This window comes from Martes martes, assembly GCF_963455335.1.
Source record: "Martes martes genome assembly, chromosome: 2".
In the NCBI taxonomy this organism is placed as follows: domain Eukaryota; kingdom Metazoa; phylum Chordata; class Mammalia; order Carnivora; family Mustelidae; genus Martes; species Martes martes.
Window position 1 is genome coordinate 48,050,914 of NC_137889.1, and position 12,081 is coordinate 48,062,994.

The 12,081-nt window shown below is 36.3% G+C and overlaps 1 protein-coding gene across 1 annotated transcript in view; it reads left to right on the top strand.

The window, feature by feature from the left end:
- The window catches only part of ADAM28 (ADAM metallopeptidase domain 28), a gene marked incomplete at its 3' end in the record, with an annotated part of 111,816 nt that overhangs the window by 52,330 nt on the left and 47,405 nt on the right, over positions 1–12,081 (top strand). Inside the window, exons 15-18 of the mRNA XM_080796296.1 lie at positions 1,155–1,257; positions 3,301–3,460; positions 4,238–4,318; positions 4,620–4,698. Coding sequence (XP_080652422.1) covers positions 1,155–1,257; positions 3,301–3,460; positions 4,238–4,318; positions 4,620–4,698 — 423 coding nt within the window. The remainder of the gene's footprint in view (positions 1–1,154; positions 1,258–3,300; positions 3,461–4,237; positions 4,319–4,619; positions 4,699–12,081) is intronic.

Below are 12,081 nucleotides of genomic sequence, written 5' to 3' on the forward strand. Positions count from 1 at the left end.
AGATTTTCACCCAACACTTTTTTTTTTTATGCAATGCAATTTTTACAACCATGATACTGCTGAATATTTAGTGCCAGGGGAAAGGACAAGTATGCTTGTTATTTGGGAAGCAGTGTGGTACTGGGTGTATGAATGATGCTTTCCACAATATTAGCAGCAATAACTCTGAAATTTGGGATTAGGAGCATGCTTTTTCCTTATCATTCATGCCTAACTATTCAATTTTTTCATGTAGATATTTTATTATAATAATAAGGAGCCTATAAATGTTACTAAGATCAAATAATTAAGAAAATATGATAATAAAACTTATTTTATCATCTTGGACATTGGAATGTGAAATTTATTTAAAATGATTCAGCTTACAGATAAACCGAGAGGTTAAGGCAGTTGGCCAATGTCACACAGCTGTGATTTAGCTTCTGAGCTCTTAACCACTGTATTCTACTGCTCATCTGGTGGGGATATAAAGAAGATTGCATGAGCAATTAAGTATGTGATGCCTATTGCTGTTCCTGCACAAAGCAGAAGTTTGACTAAGCATAGCAAGTAATTGTGACAGTAGCAAGTATTACCAGAAGAGCTTCCCAATGTCTGCTTGTGGGCTGTTAATATGATGATTGTGGCTCTCCTAGCTCAGTCTTCATATTTAGATTTTTTTTTTAGTCTTCAGCAAATCAACCACATTTCTAAATATTTAGATAGTCATTATTCAAAAGTTAAAAATTTGAAGGCTTATTTATTTTATTTTTTAAAAAATATTTTGTTTATTTAGAAAGAGAGTCTGTGAGGGGGAGGAGGAAGAGGGAGAGGGAGAGAAACTTAAGCAGACTCCAAGCTGCGTGGGGGAGGCTGTCACAGGGCTTGATCTCCCAACCCTGAGATTATGACCTGAACTGAAATCAAGAGTCTGATGCTAAGCCAACTGAGCCACCCAGATGCCCCTAAAGGAGTATTTTAAATTCTAGCTAGCTTTCCTAATAACAAAACTATTCCAACCTATATTTCTGATAACGGTCAATGGGATTATGCCAGAAAAGTATTTCTCATGCTATATATTTCATTAATTTTATATTTCATTAATCCTTTGTAGCATTGAATATCTTATCTCTTTTCTTTTCTAATATGTCCCTACTGACCATGCCTGGTTCAAGGGACCAAGGTTGCAGACAAATCGTGTTACAGCAGGAATGAAGGTGGGTCAAAGTATGGGTACTGTCGCAAAGTGGATGACACACGCATTCCCTGCAAAGCAACGTAAGTGGCCTTGCTGTTCGAACCTTCCTGCCCCATAGACTAGAGAAATAATTCACTTCCAGACACATGTTCTGATTTATTCCAGTTAAAACAAAAGTTAATTTGGATATCATTCATTTGATAAGCATTCAGTGGGTGACGATTATGTGCTGTGTTTTAGACTAGGCACTAAGTTAAAATACAAATGGGAAAGAATTCTTTTTTCCAGTGCCTCATGGTAGGTGCTTTGGATGACACGTACAGTCATTGTGAAATAAAGGGAATGTGTGGATGGAACGTGCAGCAGTGAATGGGCATGTCTGGAAGTCTATACATGGATTTTCCAATATAACTTAGGAGCTTTTCCATCTAGGTGTTTCGTTGTGGTTCTAGGAATGTAAATATTTATCTACTCAGAGGAATAACCAATACAATGCTCATTTGGTTTTATTTAAGGTTGCCATGGCATTATCTAAGAAAAAACACAGTAAGAGAAAAGATTGACGATTCACCCGGAGAATTTGTTTTACTTTTTGTATTGATATTCTGGAAAAAAAATTTCTTGAATATCATAAGCAATGGACTTGAGATCTTTGTATAAGTATTTTTTGATTCTATAATTTTAAGATGACTTTTAAAATTCAAATTATAATGGATTAAACTGAATACCTTCTCCAAATTTCACACATACTAAATAATGTGGCACAAGAAACTAAACAAGATTAACATTTCTCTAAGTTTTTCTATGAAACAGTGATTTTTCCAGATGATAAATATTACCAACCTATATTTCAGACAGAGTGTCTTCCTTTGGAGAGTCTGAGCCTAAAGGATAAAAATATTCCGTGGTCTCTCCTTTATAAGAAATCAGGGCAGATTCAAAACGGAAAACAATTTTGTAAAAAGCAATGCATGTGTTTTCTGGGAACCAATATGTAGTTTGAGAGGCAGTGAACAGGAAAGAGAGTAACGTGGTTCCACTTCTCTCTGTAGCAGGTGCACACATTGTCCTGAATGACTGTATGATCCCTGGATCATTCCTCCAACTAGAGGCACAAACATGTCATTCTTTCCACAGGCTGACCTCCTAGTCACTTCTGAATAGTCATCGATTGTAGTGGAGAGAGGACCTGAAATTCTCTGTGCTCTAGGCCCTCCTTATAAAAGCTCTACCTAAGTGACTCAAGAAAAATGCCTCTTCAAGTTTGGAGAGAATGTGTGCCTTTCTCCACTCCTCTGTCCTATTTGCTAACAGTTGCCAGAAACATCAGGAGAATCTGATTCTGTCCCTCTCAGAGTAGTTTTTCACAGACTTCCTCTGAAGTCTGCATAAAGTAATTGACTCCAATTTTATTGGACCTGACTTTATTCACCTTGGCAGTGAATGAATAGCTTTACTAAGTGCTGAGCTGTTTCATCTTTATTTGCAGGGAGACAGTTCTTTCAGGAACCCCACATGATGTCTTCGAGTATCACCCAAGGCTCAGCCTTATGTAGACACAGCTATCGTTGGGAAACTTAATCTGCTGCAATTCATGAAAATAAAGTAACTTTAGTTGAAACAAAATAGAAATTATCCACGTGCCCTCCATGATGTTAGAAGTCTTTCCTCTTTATAGCTCAAATATGACCTTCATTTCCAGGTGTTTCTCTTGGTCTGTCATGGCTTCTGCAGCGGCAGCCATTGCATTCCAATGAGACAAAAAGAGAAAAAAGTGAGGAGCAGGACATACTCCTTCATGTAATGCCCCATTCAAGAACTTACACATAGGATTCTGCTTCCTCCCCATTGGCCAGAACTTAGGCAATTGGCCAAAATTAGCTGCCTAGGAATCTGGGAAATGTGGGTTTTGTTTTTAAGCAACAATGTGCCTTGTTAATGTTTGGTGGTTCTATCACTGAAGAATAAGGGGAAATTTGACATAAAGGGAGAACTAGGAGTCTCTGCTATGGGGAGAAATATGATGAGTTAGATATTGATGGCCAGGGAGGTGATTTAGAACTGCAGAGAACTGCAATTAGGATCCTGTTATTTCAACTGCAACGAATTTGACTTTTCCTCAGTGATGCCATGTGTGGGAAGTTGTTCTGTCAAGGTGGGTCAGATACTTTGCCTTGGAGAGGACATATTGTAACTTTCCTGACCTGTAAAACATTTGAACCTGAAGACAGCAGTGAAGAAGTAGGCATGGTAGCCAATGGAACCAAGTGTGGAAACAAGAAGGTAAGTTGAAAATGTAGCTTTTAATCAAAGTGTTCTTTTGTCACCAAGCGTGGAAACAAGAAGGTAAGTTGAAAATGTAGCTTTTAATCAAAGTGTTCTTTTGTCTTGTTTTTTTGTTTGTTTGTTTTGTTTTGTTTGTTTGCTTCTTAAGGACTCCTTGTGTTTTATGGGGCACAGTTTTCAAAGCAATACTTAGCACCACTCATTTATGTATGTGTCCACTCATTCCTTCAATACTGTTTAATAGGTAACTATTATGTGCTTAAGTACTGGGTTGTTAAAACTTGGTAAATTGTATTGCCCCAAATCAGTAGGTTCTCAATAAATGATAACCACCTTGATAATAATAATTAAGAGAATAATAACAATACTATTTATTTTTATATAAATGATAGGTACTGCAATATTGAAGATGATGTGATATTAACATGTTCTCCATAATATTTTTGTTTGGAATGGGTGCTTTGTATCATATGCAATGCTTAGCTCAGTGCTAAGTATCAGTCTCAGGCATGGACTGAAAAGGTGGAGTAAGGGAATGACTCAGGAGGAATAAAGTGAAGTAAGGAAATATTCTTTAGAGGACTTTCCAAAAATTTTTTAACAAAAATTATCTAGCTTCATCTTCTTATTTCCAAAAGAATACTGTGATTTCCCTAATAAAAGGGCAACAATAATGGCTAATAATAGAAGACCAAATTCCAAAGAGTCAGCAATTTGCAGAGCTGAAGCCATTAGGTATTGATGTCAGCTTGATGTTTTTCACATCACTTTCAGGTTTGCATTAATGCAGAATGTGTAGATATTGAAAGAGCCTACAAATCAACCAATTGCTCCTCCAAGTGCAAAGGACATGCTGTAAGTTTTGACAGTGCTTCCCCAATCTTGCTGAATCTTTTGTAATTTTAGATCAGTCTCGGTGATGCTGAAGTAATGTTTCAGCATTAAATTAAAATTATTAAGTTTGCCTTAATGCTCAGTAGTTTGGTTCAGTGAAAAGAATTTCTTCTAAGAACTTGGTATTGACATCCCTACGATGGATTCATACATTATGTAGATAGCTGAAAGGCTACAGAGTAAGGGTTAGCTTCTGATGAATAGGGCCCCTGAGTTGGTGGTCAGCCTAGTGTGGAAACTAATTAGATCTTGTCTTCTCTAGGTGTGTGACCATGAGCTCCAGTGTCAGTGTAAAGAAGGATGGGCCCCTCCTGATTGTGATGACTCTTCAGCGGTCTTCCGTAGGTAACATTACATGTCTAGTCTGAAAAAATTGCTCTTCTAAGCTTTTATTTCATATTACATTAGATTCCATTGCCTTTTCTCTCTCCTCTTGGAATTCTTGTTCATTCCATAAATATTGAATCTGCAATATTAATCTTCAAGTTCTCTAACAACTTTTTGTTTTTGAAGCATATTTTCCACATCCTTATGCTTTTACTATACATACAAAAAATTTCCTCAAATTTTATATTTGCAATCTTTATTTTAATTTCCCAAATTTTCTTGTTTTATGATTGTTCTATTTTTGTAGCAGCTTTGACTTAATGTACAGATATAATATCCTCATAGAACTCTCGAAGAACACAGCTTAGATTTTTGTAGGTTCAGTTCTGTTCTTTGAATCATCTCTATTTCTTTTGAGTTTGATTTATTTTTCACCCTGTCTCTTATTGTGCTGTTTCTCCTCAGGATGTGGGACCTTAGTTGAAGGTGTGACAGGTTGACTTCAATCGGTTTTCGTGGGTTTTCTTTGCATGTTTGTGTGCTTGTTATGCCAACCAATACTTCTCCAGATGGGAGATCTGGCTGCGAGCTCTATCAGTAGAGAGACCTCCCTCCAGGCCCTCACGGCAGAAAGCAGCCAGGGTAGGGATCCTCATCCCCAGTCACTATGGTGAGGAGTACTTTGACCCGGCAAGAGCTCCTCATTGCCTTTATATCCTGAGAGAACTGCTTTCTCTCCGCACTCTTTCCTTGATCCTCCCTTCTGTTTCATCTCCTGTGGGTATCTGCAGTTAGCCTCCATTCTGCTCCTCAGGCCCTTGCGTTCCCCATTGCTCCTAGAGAGCAGTTCTTGGGTCTTTGTCCTCCCTCTTGTTCTATGTACACAAGGGATGTGGATGGGGATGTAGATGGGAACGCACCTGAACAAACTATCTGTCTCCAGTTCAGATTCTCTGTTGGCTTCCCAAGAAAGAATAGCATTTGCTTCTGATGTTTGGACTATTTTTTAAAAATGTATTTATTTTTATTTATATTTTTTAGATGGGGGAGGGGCAGAGGGAAGTATAGAGAATTTCAATCAGACTCTATGCTGAATGCAGGCTTGAGGCGGGGCTCAATTTTACAATCCTGAGATCATGACAGGAGCCAAAATCAAGAGTCGGACACTTAACTGACTGAGCAACTCAGGCTCCCCTGGGCTTTTTGTTTGTTTGGTTTTTGTTTTTAAGATTTTATTTTAATTCCAGTTAAATAATATACAGCATAGTATTGATTTCAGGTATATAATATGGTGATTCAACACTTCCATACACCACCTGGTTATTTTTAAAAAATGTGATGGACCTGTGGGAGGGTATGTGTTGTGGTGAACATTGTATATTATGTAAGACTGATGAATTACAGACATGTACCCCTGAAACGAATATTACATTATATGCTAATAATAATAAAAAATTCTTGGTTCTTTGCTAGACTTCCCAAGAAAGAATAGCATTTACTTCTGACATTGGATTATAATTTAATGTTTCTGTCTGCCTATGTCCCTTTACTTTCTTTCTGAAATTTCTGAAAATTCTTTATGATTTTTTTCTAGTGCTCTATGATTTTATTATATATATATTTAAACATTAAATATGTTAATACATGTATACAGACAGGCACACATATGCACGTATTCTATTTAAGATGTGTCCTCTGATATTTGGATATGGTAGGGGAATAGACACATAAATATCAATCTTTAATTAGAAAATTCTTTTTTTTTTAATTTTTATTTCTTTTCAGCATAACAGTATTCATTGTTTTTTCACCACACCCAGTGCTCCATGCAATCCGTGCCCTCTTTAATACCCACCACCTGGTTCCCCCCCCTCGCCTCTTCAAAACCCTCAGATTGTTTTTCAGTGTCCATAGTCTCTCATGGTTCACCTCCCCTTCCAATTTCCCTCAACTCCCTTCTCCTCTCCAACTACCCTTGTCCTCCATATTATTTGTTATGCTCCACAAATAAGTGAAACCATATGATACTTGACTCTCTCTGCTTGACTTATTTCACTCAGCATAATTTCTTCCAGTCCCGTCCATGTTGCTACAAAAGTTCTTTAATGGTTTCAACACTCACTAAAAATCCTTTTAAACTATGGCTTACCTCTTTGTAAATTCTATTTTATTTATCTCTTGATTTGGTAAATCACTTCCATTAGTCATTTCTTCTTTCTTCTTGCATGAAACTTTCTATGTTGCATTTACAAGAACTTATTTCCTTTGCTAAATAGAAAACATGAATAGGTTGGATTGGACTAGATTTTTTTGAATCAGAGTTTTAATTTCATGACTCTCTCGAGAAGTAGATCCTGATATTTAATGTTCAAAAACTGAGGCTACCCTGATTTTGCTTGTTGTTGTTGTGAAATAACCCTTTAAAAAGCATTAGTTTGCTTTCCCTTAAATGTTTTTAGAATTGCTACTTAATGAAAATATCATCTTGCCATCCCTGGGTGTTGTTTTCTTTTAATTATTTTGGTTGCTACCCAGTGAAGGGATCCTCACTTTCAAATTGAGGGTTTGATTCTGTCTTCAGTACAAGGAATGTTTCTGTTATTACAGATTTGAAAACTGGTTCTGTTCCACTTCCCTGGTTTCTTTCCTTTTTTTTTTTTCAGGTTTTTAAAATTTTTTTTAAAATTTCTTTTCAGCGTAACAGAATTCATTGTTTATGCACCACACCCAGTGCTCCATGCAATATGTGCCCTCCTTAATACCCGCCACCTGGCTCCCCCAACCTCCCACCCCCCCGCCCTTCAAAACCCTCAGGTTGTTTTTCAGAGTCCATAGTCTCTCATGGTTCAGCTCCCCTTCCAATTTCCCTCAACTCCCTTCTCCACTCCATCTCCCTATGTCCTCCATGTTATTTTTTATGCTCCACAAATAAGTGAAATCATATGATAATTGACTCTCTCTGCTTGACTTATTTCACTCAGCATAATCTCTTCCAGTCCTGTCCATGTTGCTACAAAAGTTGGGTATTCGTCCTTTCTGATGGAGGCATAATACTCCATAGTGTATATGGACCACATCTTCCTTATCCATTCATCCGTTGAAGGCCATCTTGGTTCTTTCCATGGTTTGGTGACCGTGGCCCTTGCTGCTATAAACATTGGAGTACAGATGGCCCTTCTTTTCACTACATCTGTATCTTTGGGGTAAATACCCAGTAGTGCAATTGCAGGGTCATAGGGAAGCTCTATTTTTAATTTCTTAAGGAATCTCCACACCGTTCTCCAAAGTGGCTTGCATTCCCACCAACAGTGTAAGAGGGTTCCCCTTTCTCCACATCCTCTCCAACACATGTTGTTTCCTGTCTTGCTAATTTTGGCCATTCTAACTGGTGTAAGGTGGTATCTCAATGTGGTTTTAATTTGAATCTCCCTGATGGCTAGTGATGATGAACATTTTTTCATGTGTCTGATAGCCATTTGTATGTCTTCATTGGAGAAGTGTCTGTTCATGTCTTCTGCCCATTTTTGACATGATTATCTGTTTTGTGTGTGTTGAGTTTGAGAAGTTCTTTATAGATCCTGGATATCAATCTTTTGTCTGTACTGTCTCAAACTCAACACTTCCCTGGTTTCTAATTCAGAAATATAAATTATCTGTATCAAACATCTTAACTGTGTCGCCTTCTTGTTATCCTTTTTTGTCATTGTCTATCCCCTGTTATTTTGGGGAAAGTCTTTCAAACCTATTTTGTGTATCATAGAGTGAATTGTTTGCAATGTCAACACTCCTATTTATTAGTTATAATGACATTCTAAAATGTTCAATGGCATTTTTGTGTTTCTTTAAACATCTTCCATACCACTCTGTTGTCTTCTTTTATTTTGCATCTTCTTTAGATAGATTTATTTTCATCTTATTGAGAGTACTAAGCAGATGCCACCCTAAATTTACTTTGATTCTTTATAGCATTTTATTTTTTAAAATTTCTTTTCCGTGTTCCTTATAACCTTTTTCGAAAGCATATATCCTATATCTATTCTACATCCACACAGTACTTTAAACCTAATCTTTTTATATTTTTTTGCTTTTTCTCCCTTAATTACTTATCATCCAATAAAGAAAAATCAATTCCATCACAAATTGTTAAAGTGTTTATTGAAAACTTTAAATCAAAGGACTGGTGATGGAAATATGCATTATGTGACATCAGATTTATATATCAAGGGAATCAAGGAGGTGATTGGAGTTGTTCAAGATACAGATAGGGGACTTTTTCCCTCTTAATCATTTATTCTACTCATTAAAATACTGTGTCAAATTCAACTTCATCCATCAGGATTTCTTTTGGTTTTGGAACACTGTGGGTAGTGTGATTCCATTTCTGGCACTTCTTCTGACCCAACCGTCCAGGAAAGCCTCCACCAGACTGGGGAAAATCCTCTAATACAGGAAGGTGTCCCATCACCAAAAGGACAGATGGCAATGCATAGTTTTCATGAAATCCAGGCTTCTAATGAAAACCTGGATGAGAAAAATTACATTTCTATTTTCATTAAACTCTAACTAAAATTTAGAATTTTCTACAATTAACAGAGATGTAAGGAAACAAACCACAGTGGAATTAGTTCTCATGTCTGTGTCACCAATAGAAATTACACATTTTTATATCACATTGCAGTTGATACATAAATCCTTAAATATCCTATATATATGTTTCTAGTTTGAGATTTTGGTGGCTATTAATCCACTGTTGGGTCTTATAATTTAGGGTTTAAAAAAGAAGCATATATGTAACTATATCATAAATAACTTTATAATATTTGACAACTAACATAATTGGCTTTCTTTAAAAAGAAGCTACTCATTTATTAATGAATTTAAAAACATTCAGAGAAAGGGTTTATAGGCTTTCTCAGATTTCCAAAATGATCTGTGGCACGTATAAGGTTAAGGTCCCTGCTCTTCAGTATGCCATACATAACCATGGGCTTGCAAGCTTCTTTGATTAAAACCATCTTTTTTGTAAAATTTATACAGAAAAACGTATAAATAGGTATATTACAAGTATTATTGTTTACATTTATAATATAACATATATACATATATGTGTGTGTAGTATATATGCATATGCTATATATATATATAGTTATAAAATGAGCATATAAGCATTCATACACTACAGTCTGGGCCAAAACACAGAGCATAGCTAGCAGTCCAGGCATCTTATCCCTTGGCTCCACTCCTGTCCTAATGTCCTCTCTCTCTCTAAGGGTTAATCATTAATGTCTCTTTTATTATAAACATTTTGTTACTTTTCTTCATGGTCTTCCTTTCCAAATAAACATTCTTAAGCAGTATGCTCTGTTTTTTAAACTATATGTGTGTGTATGTACATGTGTGTATGTGTATAATATATATATTACATATATAATATATAAAATTGGTACTCATAGTCTTCTTTCCCCCATATTATGCTTTATATATGTTACATATATGATATATAAATTACTGGTACTCATAGTCTTCTTTCTCCCATATTATGTTTTCAAGATTATCCATATTCCTATATATAGCTAGAATTAGTTTATTTTTGCTATTATGCATAATTTGTCATGTTTTGGTATAATATTGTATTACAATTTTTGTATTATATATATGACATTTTCCTTTTTTTAACTGCTTTTATAGATTTTTCAGGGCAATTTTGAGAAAAATTTTCTATAAATATTGTCATTCAAGTCTAATTTAACTAGATCATACTAAACTGTTTCCAGAGTGGCTATACAAATTCACACTCCTAGCAGCAGTGAATACCAGTTCCTTTTTTTTTTTTTAAGATTTTATTTATTTATTTGACAGAGAGAGAGATCACAAGTAGGCAGAGAGGCAGGCAGAGAGAGAGAGAGGGAAGCAGGCTCCCCACTGAGCAGAGAGCCTGATGTGGGCTCCATCCCAGGACCCTGGGATCATGACCTGAGCCGAAGGCAGAGGCTTAACCCACTGAGCCACCCAGGTGCCCCGTGAATACCAGTTCCTATGGTTATACAACCTTTCAGCCATTTGACACTTGGAGACAGCAAATTTTATTCCTTCTGGTAGGTTAGTAGTGATAGCACATTGGGGGTTTAATTTGTGTTCTTTTTTTAAACGATTTTATTTATTTGTTTACCAGAGAGAGAACTAGAGAGAGAGAGAGAGAGAGAGAGTGGAAGAGCACAAGAGGGGGTGGGAGCAGCAGCAGACAGAGAAGCAGGATCCCCGCTGAGCAGGGAGCCTGATGTGGGACTTAATCCCAGGACCCTGGATCATGACCTGAGCTGAAGGCAGACACTTAACCCACTGAGCCACCCAGGTGTCCCTTTATTTACTTTTTATAACTAATATTGCTAATAATAATTATAATAAAGGAATCTTTCCTTATTTGGGGGCCACTTGGATTTTCTTTTCTCTGAAGCATTTGTTCAATCCCTTTTGTTTGTATTTCTATTGAGTTACCCCCCTCACCCCTTCATTAACTTATATATGTTTTAATATATTTTTGATATAAGCTATTTTCAGTTATATATGTTGAAAGAACTTCCTTCCCGTGTTTTCTCACTCTCTTTGTGGTGCCATGTGATTAATGGAAGATTCTAAATTCCATATAGTCAATTTTTTAACAATTTTCTTGATGGTTTTTTTGTGTGTGTGTGTCCTTTCCTAAGGAAATATTCCCTGCCCTGAAGTTATGAATATACATCTGTATATTGTCTTCTAAAAGCATTATTGTATTATATTTTCAAATTTAAGTCTATAATCTATTTGAAAGTCTTTTGTGTATGATGCAAATGTTTAATTTCATTTTCATCCCAGATAGATGCCCAGTTGTCACATCATCATTCATACAATAGATCATCCTTCCCAAATGCTCTCCAGGGCCACTTACCTAATACAGCAAATGTTTGCACATGTGTCTTTTTGGGATATCTGTTCTTTTCTGGTGGTCCTATTTGACTGTCCTTTGTGCCAGTATGACACTTGTTTTAACTGTGTCTTTAAAACAATTTTGATATAGGCTGTCCTTTAATTTTGTTCTTCTTTAAGAATGACTTGGTTATTAGCTTTTTGTACTTTTATGTTTATCTTATAATCAGATTCTCAACTTAAACACATAATTCTTGTGGGAACTGACATTTTAACATAAATCACATCTATGATTTACTTGTGAGAATGAGCGTATATTAAAAAAAAGTTGAATTCCTGGGGCATCTGGGTGGCTTAGGTAGTGAAGCATCTAACTTGATTTCAGCTCAGGTCATGATCTCAGGGTCATGAGATGGAGTCCTGTGTTGGGCTCTGCACTATTCACAGAGTCTGCTTGAGATTCTCTCTCTCTCTCTCCCCCTCTGCTCCTCCCT